The 24,010-nt window shown below is 44.0% G+C and overlaps 1 protein-coding gene across 1 annotated transcript in view; it reads right to left on the reverse strand.

Moving 5' to 3' along the window:
* Window positions 1-24,010, reverse strand: part of pla2r1 (phospholipase A2 receptor 1) — a 180,639-nt gene that overhangs the window by 53,124 nt on the left and 103,505 nt on the right. The window contains exons 15-20 of the mRNA XM_085984225.1: window positions 21,920-22,052; window positions 21,771-21,806; window positions 20,235-20,407; window positions 15,372-15,439; window positions 15,175-15,278; window positions 6-50 (exon numbers count right to left, since the gene is read on the reverse strand). Of these exons, the coding sequence (XP_085840351.1) occupies window positions 6-50; window positions 15,175-15,278; window positions 15,372-15,439; window positions 20,235-20,407; window positions 21,771-21,806; window positions 21,920-22,052 (559 nt within the window). The remainder of the gene's footprint in view (window positions 1-5; window positions 51-15,174; window positions 15,279-15,371; window positions 15,440-20,234; window positions 20,408-21,770; window positions 21,807-21,919; window positions 22,053-24,010) is intronic.

Here is a 24,010-nt window from a genome sequence, read left to right on the forward strand (position 1 = left end):
TTTACAGATGAAAGGGAGAGACAGAAAGCACTTGCTATCACCCCAGCGCCCTGTCAGTAAATAAATATGCAAACAAATACAAAATTATAGTACAGGTGGAAGCATTTCAAATGGATTAGGACAACATTGCAATTTAATGGACTAAAGATCCGAGAAAGGTATTAAGATGCAGATTTAATGCATATTTTACAGTAGATTGAAGAACAGTTTCTTAAGTATGCAAAATTAATATACTCAGAATGGTGCTCTCCAGCAACTATCTGATAAACCGGTTGCTTTAAGAAGCTGCAATTTGGCTGAAAATATAGCGTGAAAATATGTGGTGTTAACGCAATCAGCTCGCTATAAACGTTGGACAGTGTCCAGCACCTTTATCTTTGACTCTTCATTATTCTCTTCTATTTTGTATTCCCAATTGTTATCCTATTCTCCCATCACTTACTTGTCTCTCTTCAGTTCCCAGAACTAAACCAAGCAATACTTTTTTCTTTGGGCTCCAAACATACTGATCTAGGAAGCTGATGGACACATTTTTAAAGCATTCTTCACTTTGACCATAGGCATTCCTGTTATCCCAGTCCATCTTGGGATAGTTAAACTCACCCAATACTATCACCGTGTTGTTTGTAAATATCTCTCTGAACTGTCTCAGATGTGACTATCACCTCCACTGTTTGATGGTCTGTAATGCACATGGAGAATTGTACCATTTCCCTTCCTATTCCTTATCATATGGATTTTGTCTTGTCAAAACTGTCAGGATATCCTTACATTCTAGCATTATGATCGAATCCTTCACTATACTGCCACCCCCTCTCCTTTTTTCCTTCTCTATCTCTACAGAAAATGTTATGCAGAATATGAAGTTCCCAGTCCTGTCCATAACTAAGCCACATCTGTTATAGCTACTGGGGTTTAGAAGATTGAGAGGGGATCTCATCGAAACCTATAAAATTCTGTCAGGCCTGGACAGACTAGATGCAGGAAGGATGTTTCTGATGGCCGGGGAGTCCAGAACCAGGGGTCATAGTCTAAGGATAAAGGGTAAGCCATTTAGGACTGAAATGAGGAGGAATTTCTTCACCCAGAGAGTGGTGAACCTGTGGAATTCTCTGCCAGAGGGCAGGTGGAGGCCAGTTCATTAAATATATTCAAGAAAGAGTTGGATATATTTCTTAAGGCTAAAGGGATCAAGGGATATGGGGAGAAGGCAGGGACAGGGTACTGAATTTGGATGATCAGCCATGATCTCATTGAATGGCGGAGCAGGCTCGAAGGGCTGAATGGCCTACTCCTGCTCCTATCTTCTATGTTTCTATGTATATCATATCCCTCTAGAGTTATTAATGTTTCTCACTTTCCAATTTAGTTTTGAATGCTTTGTGGATTTGCATATTCACCACTCAATCCTGATTCTATTTTTTTGAAATATTAATCCTTATTCTTTATCCTAGTTTTCTCATTTAATGCTTTGATACCTCTTACCCCTTCTACAGCACGGTGTGTATCACTCACCACCTCAAAGCCTATGTATCAATGTAATAGTTCCAGTAACTCAGGTTCCTTACAACTGACTCCCTCTGCTTCCCCTGTGGATGGTCATCCCCTTCTCTCTTTCTGCATTATCCCCGTGTTCTGAACTATTGAATACTGCCTCTTGGCTGACCACATTCTGCAGCGTACGATCAATCCTCTCTGATACTTCGGAGTGTGACCAATTGCTCCATGAGCATAGAGATTCTCTGCTCCAGAGAAGTAATTTACTGACAAATGTGCTGCTCCTGGATACATTGAGGATCCATGATGACCTACATATCATTCTCCACACACACAATGGTTCCCTGCATTGCCGTCGTCTGTGTCTAATTTTCTAACTTAAAAGTGTAGACACTGTGTTTGCCTGAACACCGGTTAGCACCAAACTTTCATACAAAGTGAGTAAGCACCAAGTATTAATTACAGAAAAAACAAGTTATAGAAACATAGAAACATAGAGATAGGAACAGGAGTAGGCCATTCGGCCCTTCGAGCCTGCTCCGCCATTCAATGAGATCATGGCTGATCTTCATCTGAGATCTTAGCTGATCTTACCAGTTCAGTACCCCGTCCCCGCCTTTTCTCCGTAACCCTTAATCCCCTTAGCCTTCAGAAATATATCCAATTCTCTCTTGAAAATATTTATTGAATTAGCCTTCACAGCCCTCTGTGGCAGGGAATTCCACAGGCTCACCACTCTTTGAGTGAAGAAATTCTTCCTCATCTCTGTTTTAAATGATTTGCCCGCTATTTTTAGACTGTGGCCCCTGGTTCTGTGCTCCCCTGCCATTGGAAACATTCTCTCTGAATTCAGCCTGTCCAGGCCTGCCATAATTTTATATGTTTCGATGAGATCCCCTCTCAATCTTCTAAACTCCAGTGAGTACAAGCCCAAACTATTCAATCTCTCCTCGTAGGTCATTCCCGCCATTCCAGGTATCAGCCTGGTGAATCGCCGCTGCACTCTTTCCATGGCAAGAACATCCTTCCGCAGATGGGGCGACCAAAACTGTACACAATACTCCAGATGCGGTCTCACCAGCACCTTGTACAGCTGTAGTAAGGTATCCCTATTCCTATACTCGAACCCCCTTGATATGAAGGCCAACATACCATTTGCCTTCTTAATCGCCTGTTGCACCTGCATGCTCTCCTTCAGTGACTGGTGCACAAGAACACCCAGGTCCCTCTGCACTTCCCCATCTCCCAATCTATTGCCATTTAGATAATAATCTACCCTCCTGTTTTTACCCCCAAAGTGGATAACCTCGCATTTATCCACATTATAGTGCATCTGCCACGTATCCGCCCATTCCCCCAACCTGTCCAAATCGCACTGTAGCCTCCTGACATCCTCATCAGAGCCCACCCCTCCTCCTAGTTTAGTGTCGTCAGCGAATTTGGAAATATTGCATCCAATTCCCTGATCCAGATCATTTATATATATTGTGAACAGCTGGGGTCCCAGGACAGATCCTTGCGGCACCCCGCTGGTCACTGCCTGCCACTCCGAAAACGAGCCGTTTATTCCAACTCTCTGTTTTCTATCCACGTTAATACTTTGCCCCCAATCCCATGAGCCTTAATTTTGCATGATAATCTTTTGTGTGGAACCTTATCGAAGGCTTTCTGGAAGTCAAGGTACACCACATCCACTGGCTCTCCCCCATCTATTTTACCAGTTACTTCCTCAAAAAATTCCAGCAGATTAGTCAAACACGATTTACCCTTTGTAAATCCATGTTGACTCTGTCCGATCCTTTCCCCATTTGTCAAGTGCTCCGCTATTTTATCCTTAATAATGGACTCTAGCATTTTGCCCACAACCGATGTAAGGCTTACTGGTCTATAATTCCCTGCTTTCTCTCTACCCCCCTTTTTAAATATTGGGGTAACATTAGCTACCCTCCAATCCACGGGTACTGTTCCCGAGTCAATGGAGTTCCGGAAGATGATCCTTAGAGCATCTGCTATCTCCAGGGCCACCTCCTTAAGTACCCTAGGATGTAGTTTATCAGGCCCCGGGGATTTGTCGGCCTTCAGTCCCCTCAACTTACCCAACACCATATCCCTAGAGATACTAATTTCTGTCAGCTCCTCCCTCTCATTAGTCCCTATGTTTGCCGATATTCCTGGGAGGTTATTTGTGTCCTCCTTTGTGAATACAGAACCAAAGTATGAGTTTAATTGGTCTGCCATTTCCTTATTCTCCATTATATATTCTCCCGAATCGGACTGCAAGGGACCGACTTGGGATTTTACCAGTCTTTTCCTCCTGATATACCGATAAAAGCTTTTGCAGTCTGTCTTTATGTTTGCTGCAAGTTTACTTTCGTATTCTATTTTCCCCTTCCTGATTAATCCCTTTGTCCTCTTTTGCTGTATCCTGTACTGCCCCCAATCTTCCGGTCTGGTGCTTTTTTTTGCCAGTTGATATGCCCTTTTTTTTGATTTTATGCTGTCCCTAATTTCCCTCGTTATCCACGGTTGAGCCACCTTTTTAGGTTTATTTTTATGCCAAACCGGTATAAACATGTTCTGGAATTCTTCCATTCTATCTTTGAATGCTTGCCATTGTCTATCCACTGTCAATCCCCCCAGAAACACCACCCAATCAATCTTACCCAATTCCCGTCTCATACCCTCGTAATTCCCTTTATTTAAGTTCTGGACCTTAGTCTCTGATTCAATTTCCTCACTCTCCATCTCGACTGAGAGCTCGATCATATTATGATCGCTCTGACCCAAGGGGCCTCGTACAAGAAGATTGTTGATAAGTCCCTTCTCATTGCACAATACCCAGTCTAAAATGGCCTGATCTCGAGTCGGCTCCTCGACATATTGGTCCAGATAACCGTCCCGAAAACATTCCAGGAATTCCTCCTCCTCAGAATTTTTACTAATTTGGGTAGTCCAATCAATATGTAAATTAAAGTCACCCATGATGACAGCTGTGCTCTTATCGCACGCTTCTCTAATTTCCCTTTTTATGCCTTCCCTCACCTCCATATTACTATTTGGAGGCCTATATATCACACCCACTAACGTTTTCCTCCCCTTGCTATTTCTCATTTCTACCCATACAGATTCCGTTTCATCCGAGTTAATATCCTTCCTTTCCATTGCATTAATCCCCTCCTTTACCAGCAATGCTACCCCACCTCCCCTACCTTTTTGCCGATCCTTCCTAAATATTGTATATCCCTGGATGTTAAGTTCCCAGCCTTGCCCACCCTGCAGCCACGTTTCTGTAATCCCAATCAAATCATACTTGTTTACCTCTATTTCCACAACTAATTCATCCACCTTGTTCCTAATGCTTCTAGCATTAAGATACAAAGCCTTCAGGCTTGCTTTTTTCACACTCTCATTATGAATTAGTTTGGCCCTTTGTGTTTCTCTCCTTTGCTTATTGCTTCTCACCTTTCTACCATCTATTTCTGACTTCATATGACTTCCCTCTTTTCCACTATCTAGGTTCCCATCCCCCTGCCAAATTAGTTTAAATCCTCCCGAACCGCCCTAGAAAATATTACCCCGAGGACATCGGCTCCCTCACAGCTCAGGTGTAGACCGTCCCCTTGGTACAGGTCACTCCTCCCCAAGAACTGGTTCCAATGCCTCAAGAATTTAAATCCCTCTCCCTTGCACCACTGCTCAAGCCACGTATTTAGCTTATCTATCTTACTCTCTCTAAACTTATTAGCTCGTGGCACTGGTAGCAATCCAGAGATTACTACCTTTGAGGTCCTACTTTTCAATTTAGCTCCTAACTCCCTAAATTCAGCTTGTAGGACCTCCTCCCTCTTTTTACCTACATCGTTGGTACCTACATGTACCACGACAACTGGCTGATCCCCCTCCCCCTTCAGAATGCTCTGCACCCGCTCCGAGACATCCTTGACCCTTGCACCAGGGAGGCAACATACCATCTTGGAGTCTCGGTCTCGGCCACAGAAACTCCTATCTATCCCCCTTACAATTGAATCCCCTATCACTATAGCCCTATCCCTTTTTTTCCCACCCTTCTGTGCAGCATTTTGGTAGGAAGAATAAGGAAGTCATATACTTGGATAGTAAGAGTCTAAATGGGATGGAGGAGCAAAGGGATCTAGGCGTACAGATACACAAATTACTAAAAGTAGTGACGCAGGTTAATTAGGCCATTAAAAAAAAAACAAGCACTGGGGTCGAGTTCCAGAAGGATAGATCGAAAAGCAGAGAAGTTATGTTAAATTTGTATCGAACCTTGGTTAGACCACACTTGGACTGGTCACCATATTATAAAAAGGATATAATGGCACCGGAGAAGATGCAAAAAAAAGATCTACAAAGATGATAATCGAACTGAGAGGATATACTTATTAGGAAAGGCTGAACAGGCTGGGGCTCTTATCTCTAGAAAAGAGAAGGCCGTGGGTTGATCTAATATGGGTCTTTAAAATTATGAAAGGGTTTGATAGGGTAGACTTAGAGAAGAAGATGTTTCCACTTGTAGGGGAGATCTAAACTCGGGGCCATAAATATAAGATCGTCACCAATAAATCCCATAACGAATTCAGGAGAAACTTCTTTACCCAAAGAGAACGTGGAGCGTCTATCCTATTCGCCTCAACTACTCTTTGCGTTGAGTGGAACTCAAGAGCAGCGGCGGCAGGCGGGCGGACCTGCGAGGGAACGTGGCGGCTGAGCGGCGGCAGTGAAAAGCGGCTCCAGGTAGGCCACAGAGCGTACTGATCTCCAATCTCCGAGCTCAGAGGGAGGGCGAGAAGTAAAAAGTAATTGAAGTGTGACGTCACCAGAAAGCAGGTAGGTGATTGGTTGGTGAGTATTTCTCTCTTTTTTAAACTTTAACTCTGTGGTTTATAGTTACTAAGGTCTCTCTGGTGTAACGAGGACTGTTGGTAAATCATTTAACTGTGGTGTAATTGGTGGGATTGATTGATTTAATTTAATTTCAATTAATTAAAGGGTAAGTCATGGCAGGACAGCCCGGCCACGTGGTATGCTCCTCCTGTGCTATGTGGGAACTCAGGGACACTTCCTGTGTCCCTGACAACTACGTGTGCAGGAAATGTATCCAGCTGCAGCTACTGACAGGCCGCATTGCGGCGCTGGAACTGCGATTGGATGCATACTGGAGCGTTCATGATGCTGAGGACGTCGTGAATAGCTCGTTCAGTGAGTTGGACACACTGCAGGTAGAGGTTGGACTGGCAGGAAGGGAACGGGTGACCAACAGGCAGAGTACTAGGTGCAGGCAGGTAGTGCAGGGGTCCCCTGTGGACATCCCCCTCTCAAACAGATACACCACTTTGAGTACTGTTGGGGAGGATGGCTTATCAGAGGAAGGCAGCAGCAGCCAACTTCCTGGCACCAGGGGTGGCTCTGCTGCACAGGACAGGAGGAAAAAGAGGGATAGAGCTATAGTAATAGGGGATTCTATTGTAAGGGGAATAGATAGGCGTTTCTGCGGCCGCAAACGAGACTCCAGGATGGTGTGTTGCCTCCCTGGTGCAAGGGTCAAGGATGTCTCAGAGCGGCTGCAGAACATCTTGGAAGGGGAGGGTGAACAGCCAGTTGTCGTGCTGCATATAGGTTCCAACGATATAGGTAAAAACCGGTATGAGGTCCTAAAAGCTGAATATAGGGAGTTAGGAGGTTAATTAAAAAATAGGACCTCAAAGGTAGTAATCTCAGGATTGCTACCAGTGCCACGCACTAGTCAGAGTAGAAATAGAAGTATATTTCAGATGAATACGTGGCTAGAGGAATGGTGCCGGGGGAGGGATTCAAGTTCCTGGGACATTGGAACCGGTTCTGGGGGAGGTGGGACCAGTTCAAACCGGACGGTTTGCACCTAGGCAGGGCTGGATCCGATGTCCTAGGGGGTGTGTTTGCTAGTGCTCTGGGGGAGGGTTTAAACTAAGATGGCAGGGGGTTGGGAACCTGAGCAGGGGGACAGAGGAAAGGGAAACAAGGATAAAAGCAAAAGAAAGGAAGGAGAAAAACAAAAGTGGCAGTCAGAGAAATCAACGGTTTAAATCAAACATGGCCACAGTAAATAATAATTCTAATGGGTCTAAGAGCATTAAAAAAATAAGCCTGAAGGCTTTGTGTCTTAATGAGAGGAGCATTCGTAATAAGGTGGATGAATTGGCTGCAAAAAATAGAGGTAAATGAATATGATTTGGTTGGGATTACAGAAACGTGGCTCTAGGGTGACCAAGGCTGGGAACTCAACATCCAGGGGTATTCGATATTCAGGAAAGATAGGCAAAAAGGAAAGGGAGGTGGGGTAGCATTACTGGTTAAAGAAGGGATTAACACAATTGTAAGGAAGGATATTAGCTTTGATGATGTGGAATCTGTATGGGTAGAATTGAGAAATACCAAGGGGCAGAAAACGTTAGTGGGAGTGGTATACAGACCTCCAAACAGTAAGGTGGAGGTTGGGGATGGCATTAAAAGGGAAATTAAAGAAGCGTGCAATAAGGGCACAGCAGTCATCATGGGTGACTTTAATCTACATATAGATTGGGCTAACCAAATTAGTACCAATACTGTGGAGGAGGAATTCCTGGAGTGTTTACGGGATGGTTTCCTGGACCAATATGTCGAGGAACCAACCAGAGATCAGGCCATCTTAGACTGGGTATAATGTAACGAGAAAGGATTAATTAGCAATCTTGTTGTACGAGGCCCCTTGGGTCAGAGCGATCATAATATGATCGAATTCTTCATTAAGATGGAGAATGAAGTAGTTGATTCAGAGACTAGGTTCCTAAATTTAAATAAAGGAAACTACGATGGTCTGAGGCGCGAGTTGGGTAGGATTGATTGGGGAATGTCACTCAAAGGGTTGACGGTGGATAGGCAATGGCAAACATTCAAAGACCGCATGGATGAACTACAGAAAATGTTCATCCCAGTTTGACACAAAAATAAAACAAAAAAGGTGACTCAACCGTGGCTAACAAGGGAAATTAGGGATAGCATAAGATCCAAGGAGAGGACATATAAATTGGCCAGAAAAAGCAATAATCCTGAGGATTGGGAGCAATTTAGGATTCAACAAAGGAGGACAAAGGGATTAATTAAGAAGGGGAAAATAGAATATGAGAGTAAGCTTTCAGGGAACATAAAAACTGACTGTAAAAGCTTTTAAATATATGTGAAGAGAAAAAGACTGGTGAAGTCAAGCGTAGGTCCCTTGCAGTCAGAATCAGGGGAACAAAGAAATGGCAGACCAACTAAATACATATTTTGGTTCTGTCTTCACAAAGGAGGACACAAATAACCTCCCAGAGATGCCGGGGAACATAGGGTCTGATGAAAGGGAGGAACTGAAAGAAATCAGTATTTGTAGGGAAATGGTGTTAGGGAAATTGATGGGATTGAAGGCCGATAAATCCCCAGGGCCTGATAATCTACATCCTAGGGTACTTAAGGAAGTGGCCCTAGAAATAGTAGATGCATTGCTGATCATCTTCCAACATTTGACGGAATCTAGAACAGTACCCATGGATTGGAGGGTAGCTAATATTACCCCACTATTCAAAAAAGGTGGTAGAGAGAAAACGGGGAATTAGACCGGTAAGCCTGACATCGGTAGTGGGGAAAATGCTAGAGTCCATTATAAAAGATGTAATAGCAGATCACTTGGAAAACAGCGACAGGATCGGACAAAGTCAACATGGATTCACAAAAGGTAAATCGTGCTTGACTAATCCACTGGAATTTTTTGAGGATGCAACTGGTAAAATAGATAAGGGAGAACCAGGGGATGTGGTGTATCTTGTCTTTTAGAAGGCCTTCGATAAGGTCCCGCATAAGAGATTAGCGTGTAAAGTTAAGGCACATGGGATTGGGGGCAAGGTATTGACTTGGATAGAGAACTGGTTGGCAGACAGAAAGCAGAGAGTTGGAATAAGAACATAAGAAATAGGAGCAGGAGTAGGCCAATCGGCCCCTCGAGCCTGCTCCGCCATTCAATAAGATCATGGCTGATCTGATCCTAACTGCCAATCCACTATCACAGAACCATCTCCTGAATCTAACAGAATTAGACACACGAAATAGGAGCAGGATCAGGGCTACACGGCCCCTGGGCCCGCTCCGCTACCCACAGGGCCATGACCGATCCGAACCTAGACTCATGTCCAAATTCCTGCCCGCTCCCCGTAACCCTTAATTCCCTTTACTTCTAGGAAACTGTCTATTTCTGTTTTAAATTTATGTAATGATGTTGCTTCTACAGCTTTTTGGGGCAGCATATTCCATGGACCTACCACCCTCCGAGTGAAGTAGTTCCTCCTCATCTCAGTTTTGAAAGAGCAGCCCCTTATTCTAAGACTATGCCCCCTAGTTCTAGTTTCACCCATCATCGGGAACATCCTCACCGCATCCACCTGATCCAACCCCTTCACAATCTTATATGTTTCAATAAGATCGCCTCTCATTCTTCTGAACTCCAATGAGTAGAGTCCCAATCTTCTCAACCTCTCCCCATATGTCCATCCCCTCATCCCCGGGATTAACCGAGTGAACCTTCTTTGTACTGACTCGAGAGCAAGTATGTCCTTTCTTAAGTATGGACACCAAAACTGTAAGCAGTATTCCAGGTGCGGTCTCACCAATACCTTGTACAACTGCAGCAATACCTCCCTATTTTTATATTCTATCCCCCTAGCAATGAAAGCCAACATTCCATTGGCCTTCTTAATCACTTGCTGGGACTAGGGGCAGGGTCACTGGCAAGGCTTGGAAGCTAAGCAGAGCCAGGCCTGGTTAGTACTTGGAGGGGTGACCATCAGGGAAGACCAGGTACAGAAGGTCACGGAAGGAGCCCCGAGGAGGGGCGGTTGGTGAGAAGGTCACGGAAGGAGCCCCGGGAGGGGCGGCTGGTGAGCAGGCCCGGGCGTTGGGCTGAAGATTGTCGGACAGAAGGAATGGTGGAAATGGAATGGCGGCGCGCACAGACGCAGCGGCTTTGCTTCTCCCAGGACGGTGCTATTTACGTTTAATGTTAATGTTATTTGTACTGGACTCATGGGAGCTTGCAAGATCACATTTCGTTGTTCATGTACTTGTGCATTGTACAATGACAATAAAGTTGAATTATTATTATATTATAACCTTTTGAGTTTCATGCACCAGGACCCCCAGATCCCTTTGTACTTCAGTACTTTCCAGTTTCTTGCCATTAAGATAATAACTTGCTCTACGATTTTTCCTGCCAAAGTGCATAACCTCACACTTTCCAGTATTGTATTCCATCTGCCAAATCTCTGCCCACTTAGCCTGTTTATGTCCCCTTGAAGGTTTTTTATGTCCTCCTCACTCACTACTTTCCCTCCCATCTTAGTATCATCTGCAAACTTTGATATGTTACACTCGGTCCCCTCCTCCAAATCGTTAATATAGATTGTAAAGAGTTGGGGACCCAGCACTGACCCCTGCAGAACACCACTAGTTACTGATTGCCAGTCTGAGAATGAACCATTTATCCCAACTCTCTGCCTTCTGTTAGATAGCCAATCCTCTATCCATGCCAGAATATTGCCCCCAATCCCGTGATTTTTTATCTTAAGCAATAATCTTTTGTGTGGCACCTTGTCAAATGCCTTTTGGAAGTCTAAATACACTACGTCCACTAGTTCCCCTTTATCCACCCTATACGTTACTTCCTCAAAGAACTCCAGCAAATTTGTCAAACATGACTTCCCCTTCATAAAACCATGCTGACTTTGTCCTATTAAATTATGATTATCCAAATGTCCTGTTCTGTCTCCTTAATAATGGACTCCAAAATTTTACCTACCACAGATGTTAGGCTAACCAGTCTATAGTTTCCAGCCTTCTGTCTACTGCCCTTTTTAAATAAGGGTGTTACATTAGCAGTTTTCCAGTCTGCCGGGACCTTTGCTGAGTCCAGGGAGTTTTGGAAAATTCTTACCAATGCATCCACAATCCCTACTGCCACTTCCCTCAAGACCCTAGGATGTAAGCCATCAGGTCCAGGTGATTTATCTGCCTTGAGTCCTATTATTTTACCGAGTACCACTTCCTTAGTGATTTTGATCGTGTTTAGCTCCTCCCCCCCTATTTGTCCAGTGTTGGGATATTCTTAGTGTCCTCTACTGTAAAGACTGATACAAAATATTCATTCAGTGTTTTTGCCATCTCCATATTTCCCACCATTAATTTCCCGGTCTCATCCTCTAAGGGACCAACATTTACTTTAGCCACCCTTTTTCTTTTTATATAACTATAAAAACTCTTACTATCTGTTTTTATATTTTTTGCTAATTTACTTTCATAATCTATCTTCCCTTTCTTAATCAATCTTTTTGTTATTTTTTGCTGTCTTTTAAAGTTTTCCCAATCCTCTATCCTCCCACTAGATTTGGCTACCTTATATGCCCTTGTTTTTAGTCGAATACTATCCTTAATTTCTTTACTTAGCCACGGATGGCTGTCTGTTCTTTTACACCCTTTTTCCGAGTGGCAGGCAGTGACTAGTGGGGTACCGCAGGGATCGGTCCTTGGACCCCAGCTATTCACAATATATATTAATGATCTAGACAAGGGGACTAGATGTAATATCTCCAAATTTGCAGACGACACAAAGCTGGATGGGTGTGTGCTGTGAGGAGGATGTCGAGAAACTCTAGGATGATTTGGACATGTTGGGTTATTGGGTAGAAACATGGCAGATGCAATATAACGTGCATAAATGTGAGGTTGTCCACTTTGGTGGCAAAAACAGGAAGGCAGATTATTATCTAAATGGCAATAAATTGGGAGAAGGGGAAGTGCAATGAGACCTGGGTGTCCTTGTGCACCAGTCGCTGAAGGTAAGCATGCAGGTGCAGCAGGCGGTTAAGAAGGCAAATGGTATGTTGGCCTTTGTAGCGAGAGGGTTTGAGTACAGGAACAAGGATGTCTTGCTGCAGTTGTACAGGGCCTTGGTGAGATCACATCTTGAGTATTGTGTGCAGTTTTGGTCGCCTTATCTGAGGAAGGATGTTCTTGCCATGGAAGGAGTTCAGCGAAGATTCACCAGGCTGATACCTGGGATGGCAGGAATGACGTATGAGGAGAGATTGGGTCGATTGGGCTTGTACTCGCTGGAGTTTAGAAGAATGAGAGGTGATCTCATTGAAACTTATAAAATTCTGACAGGACTGGACAGACTAGATGCAGGAAGGATGCTGCCGATGGTCGGGGAGTCCAGAATCAGGGGACACAGTCTAAGGATAAAGAGTAGGCCATTTAGGACAGAAATGAGGAGGAATTTCTTCACCCAGAGAGTGATGAACCTGTGGAACTCTCTGCAACAGAAGGGGGTGGAGGCCAGATCATTAAATATATTCAAGAAGGAGTTGGATATATTTCTTAAGGCTAAAGGGATCAAGGGGTATGGGGAGAAAGCAGGGACCAGGTACTGAATTTGGATGATCAGCCATGATCGCATTGAATGGCGGAGCAGGCTCGAGGGGCCGAATGGCCTACTGCTGCTCGTATCTTCTATGTTTCTATGTTTTACTTAACACAAGGAGTAGTTGAAGCGAATAGGATAGATGCGCTTAAGGGGAAGCTAGATAAACACATCAGGGAGAAAGGAATAGAAGGATATGCTGATAGAGTTAGATGAAGAGGGGTGGGAGGAGGTTCATGTGGAGCATAAACACCGGCATAGACCAGTTGGGCCAAATAGCCCATTTCTATGCTGTAGATTCTATGTAATTCTATGTAAAAAAAAATACACACTCAAACACAGACACATTTCCATATATAAAAAAATCACCTTAGTATACATTTAAATATGCACAGAAGAGGTAACTAGGTTAAAAAAAAAAGTTCAGTGCCTCCATAAGTTAATCCCCACATAATGTAATCTGAAATTATGGCATTAACAGTGTGGGAAAACATTAAAATATTCATTGTAATCATACACATTTAATAGGATCTTCATATATTTTCTACATTCAATGCCAACCTCTTCGCTGTTTATCAGCACATTACTGTACCATGGATATCTTGCAACTATTTTCTCCTGGTTATACGAAGCATTTGCGACTTTTCCATTTTTTCCTTGGCGACCTTGGATTTTTGTTTAATGCTTGAGATGACCCAGGACTAACATGTATTATGCCCTCTCTAGTTGAAGCCTACCGTAAGAACCCATGATTCTGCTTTGACTGACCTCAGCATTAAACAACTCCGTGAAAGCAGTATTGTGGCTTCTTGAAATGGTCTCTGACTGAAAAGAGAGAGCACTCCTGGAAGCTCATCTCAAACATTTCCATTCCCACCAAGAGATCCAGAAGCACTGTTTGTTTATTTTATTCTAGGTCGGGGCTGAGATCAGGGAGGGTCATGGATCACTACCAGGGCAGCAGCAAATATTTTGTGTGTGTTTTGTATGTGTTCTTCACACTGGGCGTCAGGGTGTACGGTCTCAGCTGTGGTAGGCTATACATGGGTATGGATAGGTCTAATGTGATTTAGTAAGACGGAAGGTTGTGCAAGATCCAAGCTGTTCAGATCTAATAGGGTTTGGGGGGGGGGGGGGGAAATTAAGTTGTTGGGGGTGATTGAGATGTTTATGATTTCTTGAAAATTGTTGGATTATTTTTATTTTAGTTTATTCAGTAATATATTTTATTTTTAGGGATATATAGTGGTATTTACGGGGAATTGTCATGGTAGCTGAAATTGTTTTTGGTTTCTGCTTCACCCATCCCCATTTGTTGAGCCTCTGTTACATCAACCACTCACTGATCAGCAGCACAAGTGAGAAGCTCAGGGATGACCCTATGTACAAACAGCCAATACAGACAAAAACAACATTTTCTTATATAGATATGGAAGACATCCTTTCCCCCCCACCCACCACCTCCCTGCAACTCTACCATCAATGGCAGATCCTTCAGCCATCTTGCCACAAACCCTGGAATTCTCAATCCTTCAGCTTTGCAACATATCTTGTAACCTCCAAAAGCCTCTTTAAAACCTACCTCTTAGACAGCATCTTCAGCCATGGCCCCCCAACACTGTCCTTACTCTTGCTCAGGTCCAACTCCTACCTATGAAGCATTTTCAGATGCTTTGCTACGTTAAAAGAGCTCTTGTAGTGCAGCCTATTGTTATAAAATGATGAAGTGACTGAAGTTCAAAATTATTTTACAAAATTGATTTAAGGGGGAACAAAAAAGCACAAAGACTTGCTTGATATTTTTGAGTTACTGAGTGATACTGGCGTTGGATCCACATTATGGAAGGAAACTATAGAGAATGTCATGCATGGCAGTGTGGACTGTAGTTATACTTTGGCGATAATCAGATGAAGATGGTGTACATTTTAATAATTTAAATTTTAACAAATTTAATAAGTGGGCATCAGATGTGATTTTAAAAGCAAGAGTGAAATGCTTATTTTGCTCTCTACAGCAGAATGATTGTTAGTGTGTGAAATCTGCTCAATTAGTAAAGGTCAATTAGCTAAGGTCAAAGGTAGTTCTCTTTAAAAAATGCTTCCAAACTGCTCATCCATTTTATATAAATCTAGCATAGTTATTTCCCCAAATATTGAAGCAACAAATTTAATGACTAGTATAATGGAATAATTACCTGTTTTTGATGACATGTAAACACATCTGCCACTATGTTTATGCAAACGGCTTGGATAGTTGTCATCCCAGTTGTTGTAATACAATGATGAATCATCTATCCAGCTATATACAAATAAATCATTTAATAGGATAAATATCATTAATGATTGATTAAGGACATTACAGGACAATGTTTTTGAGTTTGTTACTCCTTACCGGAATCCAGCTTTGGCATTTTCTGCATACAATCCAATCCACCACTTTTCATGTCCACTTGTTAAAAACTGCAGAACATTAAATGTTTTATGAAAAAGAACTGCATGAATCCGTGCCTTTAGTTGCAAGTTGCAGAACATTATTACATTAGAAAGAACTCTGAAATAAATACCAGTGAAATAAATAAAAGCAGATGAGCCAGTACTCGTAAACAAACCGATACAGGGCACTTGTGCTGAACAAGTCAAAATGCACTTCCAACAAGATTATGATTATTACTAGGTATAAATAAATTAAAAGCCAGTTTTCATGTTATTTGATGGCTCAGTGGGTTTATCTAGTTAGTAGCTAAGGCAGACGGACAGAGCCACTGGAGGTTAGGATAGACAGGAGTGATAAAGAAGCAGAATAGAATGGACAACAGAGTTTTGGACAAGTTGGAGTTTAATTAGGATGGAGCAGCGAAGGCTGGCAAGGAGAGCATTAGAGAAGTCAAGCCTGGAGGTGATCAAGGCAAGCAAGAGGTTTCATTGGGGTTAAGGACAAGGTAAGGGGGGAGACAATTATGTTGTGCCAATGCTGTTCTGCAGGTAGAAATAGACAGTAGAATATGGGCTTTGAAGTTCTGCATGTCGATGTGCTCTGTTGGATTCAGTCTGAGCACGCAGTCAGGGAGGTAGGTAAAAGTTGGGGGTTAAGGTGCCGATATTTCAACAGCATGGCTTTCGAATTTGCTGATGTTAAGTTGTAGGCGGTTCTGCCTCATCCATAACTTGATGCCTGGCCTGCAATCTGACAGCACAGAGGTGCTTGTTGACTCATCGGTGGGTCAAAGAGATAGTGCCGGTTATCATAGACATAAATATGGAAGCTGACCCAGTGAGTACAGATGATGTTGCCGAGGAATAGTAGGGAGTCCAGGATGGAACCTGGCTACATCTGCAGTTGAGTCTTGTCCCTGAAACCTCCCACTTTCTTCTTGACATTTGGACCCGGTTCCGAGGACTTGTCCATTTCAGATTGCTTCTTTGTTGGTATCTGCAGACCAAGGACCCTTCCACAATAACTTCCTGTAGTAACCTCACTGCCTCTAAGGGACTGATTATCCTTTAGTTTACAGTTTCCCTATCAATGGGCATCCACCAACACTTGAGCTGCTCTGAGTATTTGGCAGGAAAGTTCCAGTTTTATGCTTCAATGCAAGTAAATGTTCACATTTCTTTAAATAAAATTCCAAAATCTTGCGAAACTTTCTAGTTAAGGGATAAATGAGGCAGTTTTAAAGTTGGATCTCAATTCAAGCCCAGTCCAGAGTGAGGAAATTATAATTTACCAGTTTCTTTGGCCAGATCTAAACTCATCTCTAATTAGGCTCCTTGCCAGAGATTTTGTAGTTCTTCAAAGAATTTTTCTGCAATTTTTGCACAAATGGAAGTTTTACAAATTGTATTGGATTTTTACACATCAGTAACAACCCCTGTGAACGGGAAACCTATAACATTATCTGTTCAGACCCATTTAACATTGGAACATATAAAATAAGGTTAAAATATGTGAACATCTATAGGCATATAAATAGTAAAAGGTTAGTAATAGGAGGTGGGGCCGATTAGGGACCAAAAAGGAGACCTATGCATGGAGACAGAGGGTATGGCTGAGGTACTAAATGAGTACTTTGCATCCGTCTTCACCAAGGAAGAGGTTGCTGCTGCCATAGACATACTGAAGGAGGTGGTAGTGGAGACATTTGATACTATAAAAATTGATAGAGGTATTAGAAATGCTGGCTGTACTTAAAGTAGATAAGTCACCCGGAGCGGATGGGATGCATCCTAGGATGCTGAGGGAATTGAGGGCAGAAATCGCGGCGGTACTGGCCATAATATTCCAATCCTCCATAGATACAGTGGGGGGGTGATGCCAGAGGACTGGAGAATTGCAAATGTTACACCATTGTTCAAAAAAGGGTGTAAAGATAAACCCAGCAACTACAGGCCAATCAGTTTAACCTCAGTAGTGGGGAAGCTTTTAGAAACAGTAATCAAAATTAACAGTCACTTGGATAGGTGTGGATTAATTAAGGAAAGCCAGCACGGATTTGTTAAAGGCAAATCGTGTTTAACCAACTTGATTAAGTTTTTTGATGATGTAACAGAGAGTTGATGAGGGTAATGTGTTTGACATAGTGTACATGGATTTCCAAAAGGTGTTTGACAAAGTGCCACATAATAAGCTTGCCAGCAAAGTTGAAGCCCATGGAATAAAAGGGAAAGTGGCAGCATGGATACAAAATTGACTAAATGACAGGAAACAGAGAGTATTGGTGAATGGTTGTTTGTCAGACTGGAGGAAGGTATACAGTGGTGTTCCCCAGGGGTCGGTTCTAGGACCACTGCTTTTCTTGATATATATTAATGACTTGGACGTGGGTGTACAGGTGAACAATTTTAAATTTTCAGATGACACAAAACTTGGAAGTATAGGTGAACAGTGAGGAGGAGAGTGATAGACTTCAGGAAGACATAGACAGGCTGGTGAAATGGGCAGACACGTGGCAGATGAAATTTAACACAGAAAAGTGCAAAGTGATACATTTTGGTAGAAAGAATGAGGAGGACGACATATAAACTAAATGGTACAATCCTAAAGGGTGCACGGACAGAGAGACCTAGGAGTATGTGTGCACAAATCATTGAAGGTGGCAGGGCAGGTTGAAAAAGCAGTTAAAAGGCTTACGGGATAATGGGCTTCATGAATAGAGGTATAGGGGGAAAAATTCAGTTGGTTGCGCCTCCCGTTAGCGCCTTAAGAGGGCGCTAACGGGACGCAATGCAACTAGCGCCCGGGCGCGGCACTGCCCACGCCTCCCACAAAATTCAGCAGGAGGTTAGTGGTGGCGCTAACTGCTAGTGCCCTGCGGCGCTGCGCCGCTGGCGATGACATCATTGGCGTGTGCAGTGCCCCGCTCACACCCCGGCCACGATCTTCGAGAGCGCCCCCTGACTTACCGCCGGATGCTATGTCCGACGGGGTCAGGGGGGTCTACCTGCGGCCGGGGAGACGCAATTTAAAGGCGAGGTGCGGGGCGGCCATTTTTGTTGCTGGCCACCTGCCAGCGCTCCCGTCCCAGACCTCCTGAAACCCACCCCCCGCAGAGTGCTGGCTGCGCTCCAAGAACCCGGCACTTCTCTTGAGTGCCGGGCTCTTTTGCCTGCACTCCCGATCCCCGGGGGCCCAGCTGGGCCCCAGGTCGCGCTGCACAAGGCCCCTCCCCTTTAAGAAGGGGAGGAAGGCCTGCAATACCGCAGCGCGACGTGCCGCAGCGTGTGGCGCTACGGCACATAACGCCGCAATATTGACTCACAGCGTCCCAAGAGGGATGCGGGTGCTTCCAGTAGTGCCCCGCTTCCCTCTTGGGGCGCAACCACTCAATTTCCGGCACGGGGACACTAATTTTTCCAGGGCGCTACTTTTTGCGCCCCGGCGAAGTTAGCACCCCAATTGGGGCGCTACTCAATTTTTAGCCCATAGAGTACAAAAGTGTGGCAATTATGATGAACCTGAATAAAACATAGTTCGACCCCAACTGGAGTACTGTGTCCAATTCTGGGCACCACACTTTAGGAAGGATGTGAAGGCCTTAGAGAAGGTGCAGAAAAAGATTTACAAGAATGATTCCAGGAATGAGGGACTTCAGTTACGTTGATAGACTGGAGGAGCTGGGGTTGTTCTCCTTGGAGCAGAGAAGATCGAGAGGTCTTCAAAATCATGAGGGCTCTGGGCAGAGTAGATACTGTTCCTATTGGCAGAAGGGTCACAGATTTAAGGTGATTGGCAAAAGAACCAAAGGCGATGTAAGAAAAAGCTTTTTTACGCAGCGAGTGGTTAAGATCTGGAATGCACTGCTTGAAAGGGTGGTGGAGGCAGACTCAATCTTCTCTTTCAAAAGGGAGTTGGATAAGTATCTGAAGGAATTTTTTTGCAGGGCTACAGGGAAAGGGCAGGGGAGTGGGACTAGCTGAGAGTCGGCACAGGCTCGATGGGCCAAATGGCCTTCTTCCGTGCTTTATTCTATGATATTGTTCTAGAAGTTAAAGATTTGCAATGATTTAAATAAGCGGGTATTTACATTGTTTGATAGTACTGAGAAAGTAATGCATAAATAAGATTAATATATTATTGGAGATACTGCAAAAATAAACTTCATTCAACATATTTAAGCTCAATAATTCAATTTGTGAATAGCCCAAATAAGTAACTGGTCAGTTTTAAATGAGTCAAAATTAATGCCCATTCACTTTATTACATGTCACATGACTGGGGTTTTAAATGTCTAAAAAATGTCTAATAATTTAACCTAAAACAAAACAAAATGACACACACCAACAAATTAGGTCATTTCAGCTCACACCTCCAGTAGCACAGCTGCTTCTGATGCAACATAAATGCAAAGTGGCTTGTCATCAGAGATGTAGGCAGTCATGCGTTTTGGCTGCTGGTGGGCGAAGCAGTTGAAGTGTTCATGATCACCCTCTAGAGGGCTGAGAAGCAATTTCATTCTCACTGACCTGAGTGCACCTTTCCCAACCACTGGGGAATGCAGCACCTACCCAGAAGTCAGTTTGCAACTTTAAAACAACTGCACGCATGCAAGCAATATGGATGTGGCAGCTGTAGAAGTGACCCTGTTACACAAATATTGAAGTTTAACAGCTGAGAGAGATGTAGCTGGTATTATAGAATCACTTCAGAAAATGCTTTTGCAATGTATAGATCTACTTCAAGAAGTGTTCTGTGATACCCTAGGTTGTTATTGCTGTAAAATTCACTCCGTCATGAAGCAAAGTCTTGGTCTTACTTTACCTTTGCTATTCTGCTTTTAATGAAGTCCTGCTCTTTAGGCGTATTTACTGATGCCAAGTCGCTACCCATCAAACTACAAGCCACAGCAGCTGCAAGCCACTTCCCCTCCGTCTCAAAAAACAAATATTCAGCTCCTTGAAAGAAGACCCAAGGTGCAAATGCAAATTGCTCTTCTGCAGAGGAAACAATTCAGAATTTACATGAATGCAAATTAAGCTACACACGACTACTAACAGACACATTTTTGTTCCCACCAGCATTACAAAACTGTCTCCATGATTCTATTTAGAGCCCATTAACAGACAAATATGGTTTAAAAGCTTATACAGGAAACTTTCGATTTACTGGCACCTAAATAACCGGAAATCTCGGTTAACCAGCAAAATTCAGGAGTAGGTTTTACTTCATATTGTATTTGCCTTCTTCCATCTGTGCTGTGCAAGGGTGTGGCTGCAGCTGTTGCTAAGCTACAGAGACGCTTGAAACGTGTGGCCATTGTTCTACAGTTGTTGCTAAGCAACAGGGTTTGTTGCTTTATACGGAGCTGTCAGCTCTCCCTACCTTTTACTATAACATTCGGTTATCCGGAATCTTTGATGAACCGGCATCACGTCGGTCCCGTCCGTGCTGGATAAAAAAAAGTTTCCTGTACTGCAAGAATTACCATGGGTATAGTAACAAAGAAATGTAGTAATGATCTGATAGAGACTACAGGTACTTTATCTTTAAATTAGTGTACATATTAGTGTTCAGACTATGTACCATCATTACATTATTCTTATGATGATCAACAAAAAAAGAGAAAATCACTTACATTTTAATTTTAGACTTCTGGGCCTGGATTTTCCTCCTCACCCTGAGGAGGGGCCGGGCAGGAATTTAGCCCACCGCCTCGTGAACCTGACCCACTTTAATGGGGGAGGGGAAGGGGGGGCCATTATCTATGTAGGGAGCTCTCCTGGTGGGATCCCCACGACTAAGATGCGATCTACCACTGCCAAGGGTGAAGGTGCAGAGGTGCTTGCAGCAGGTCACCCACTGCTGCATTAGAAGAGGAGACAAGCTTAAAGGGGACAGCAGAGCCCTGAACAAGTAAACATGGATTTTTTTTTGACCTTGCAATTGACTGAGGCCTGAAAAAAAGGGGGGAGATATTCTCTCCCGCCAAAAGTTTTTTTTTGGGTAGGGTAATGGTTATGTTGCTGGAGTATTGATCTCAAACCAGAGACCCGAGTCACTCTAAGGAGATTCAGATTCAATCTTTTCCCTCCAGGACAGGTTCATCAGCTCCTGTTGTATTGTTTATGAAAGGGAGAAAAAGCAGCCTGGACAGGTCCTGCCTGTCTTGCACTTCCTAACAAACGTAGCAAGAAGCAAAGTTAAAGCCAACCACGGTTGTCAGTGGCTGTGTAGGTGTGGGGCTAATTAACTGAATCAACACTCTATGAAATAATATATTGCATTGTATTACAGACAATTAATCTTTGCATATTGCGCTGAAATTTAACTTGTGCGTTTAATGCTACTTTTGCTTACCATCAATGTACCAGTCTGGTTTTTTCAGTTCAGCTCCTGAAGAAAAATTGGATTTATCAATTAAATGTACACTGCACATAGTCCATTATATTTGATAAAATAATAATTCCTAACCCGGTCACATCTTTTTAAAAACACAAGCTTGTTACCTTTCGACATTTTACAAACCCATCCCAGCTTTTCATCACATCGAAAAGGCACAATGGTTTTATCAAATTTGTATGCAGCACAGATTCTGACATCATCATCTCTGTCTTTGTCAAGCGAAAACCGAGAAACAACCTAGAGAGCAAGGGATCATATGATGGTTTAGTTTCTCATGACAGCTTCATACAATCTGAGAAGTTATTTTCTTTTCAGGTGTTCCTCAGTTTTATTTCATATTGAATAAATTATTTTATCTGTTCAGCAATGGTTTATTGTCCATTTGGGGAAAAAATGCATGCAGTGACATTCACTATAAAAAGAATACTTATTAATCTAGTTTGCTGTAGCATTTGTTTTGTCAAAAATATACATCCGATGATCTGCTTTTATATCTGTCTAAAGGATTGAAATTATGAGAAAGGTCACTCGGTCTTGATAACAATAAATTAAACAGAGTACCAATGTTTACACCATAAAAATGGTCCTGGTGTAGGAATGCCTAATTCCTATCCAAAAGACTGAGGTCCACTCAGGCGATCAATCAAAACGAAGTTTAACGGAAACTAACAGGTTGAAACAATTAACTGCAGGGGAACATCGAATACAGCTCTGTTCAGTTCGGAGGCTCCACGAGGACCGAGAGGGAGGTCCCCGGGTCGACGTCATCACGTTTTTCCCGCCGCTGGAGGATCACGTGATCAACGTGATGACGTCATCGCGTGGGGCCGCGCTATTTACATGCAAACAATATAAATAAAGATACAGATTCAGTCTGTAGCTAACATGCTGGTAAAGGGAATTATATACAAACGATCTGAGTCCTTTAGTGGCTCCGCCACATGCGCCCCTCCCAGAATTGTCTTTAACAGCAAAAGTGAGACGGCGAGGAGGCCTGACCAGCCTGTCCGAGCGACTTCTGTAACCCTGCAATGGAAGCTGATGGATGGTGGTCGAGCTGGCGGGCTGTTGTGGTTGATCTGGCACGGCGACTGTGGGTGGTCGGCCACGTTTAGGCGGTTGAGCGATATCGACTGGGTGGGCCAGGTCCAAACGTGCCGGCTTCAACCGATCAACTGAAATGTGGTCCGGTTTACCCCCAACATCGACCGAAAAGGATTTGTCTCCCGGCTCAATGACGCGGAAAGGACCAGTGTAAGGAGGCTGGAGCGGATCCTGGTGAGCATCGTGGCGGATAAACACGTACTCGGCGCTCTTCAGCTCGGCTGGGACATGGGAGCTCTGCAAACCATGATGTGACGTAGGCACTGGTGCGAAACATCTGGCTGCCTCCCGGTGGCTGACGAGTTGCTGAGATGCGGACCAAGGTTCTGTTGGAGACGGGAGGAAATCCCCTGGTACTCGTAGCGGCTGGCCATATACGAGTTCCGCCAAGGACGATTGCAGATCATCTTTGGATGCTGTACGAAGACCCAAAAGGACCCATGGAAGCCTATCCACCCATCCCGCACCTTGACGACTGGCTCGCAGAGCGGCTTTGAGCGACCTGTGGAATCGCTCACACAGGCCGTTTGCCTGTGGATGGTAAGCAGTGGTGCGAAGTAATTTGGTGCCAAGCCCCTGAGCCACAGCGTTCCAGAGCTCAGAGGAAAACTGTGGTCCCCGATTGGAAGAGATGTCCGCCGGTACCCCGAAACGAGCAACCCAAGTGGAAATGAAAGCTCTGGCTACGTCTGCCGAAGTGGTGGAAACCAAAGGAACTGCCTCTGGCCATCTAGTGGTACGGTCCACCATTGTGAGATGAGTAAAACCTTGAGAAGGTGGAAGTAGCCCCACGAGGTCCACATTCACATGGTCGAACAGACGCTCCGGAACAGCGAAAGTGGCCAATGGAGCTTTCACATGACGCTGTACCTTGGCCTTTTGGCAGACCACACATGTGTTGGCCCAGTCGCGGACGTCCATGTGCATACTCCTCCAGGCGAATTTTGACGACATCAGCCTTTGTGAGGCTCTCATGCCAGGGTGTGACAGCCCGTGTACGGCATCGAACACTTTTCGACGCCAGGCGGCTGGCACGATGGGGCGGGGAGTTCCCATGGAGACGTCGCAAAGCAGAGTGGTGCCTGCAGAAT

This window comes from Somniosus microcephalus, chromosome 4 (genome assembly GCF_052327205.1).
Source record: "Somniosus microcephalus isolate GS21.2 chromosome 4, FLI_Smic_1.0, whole genome shotgun sequence".
NCBI lineage: Eukaryota > Metazoa > Chordata > Chondrichthyes > Squaliformes > Somniosidae > Somniosus > Somniosus microcephalus.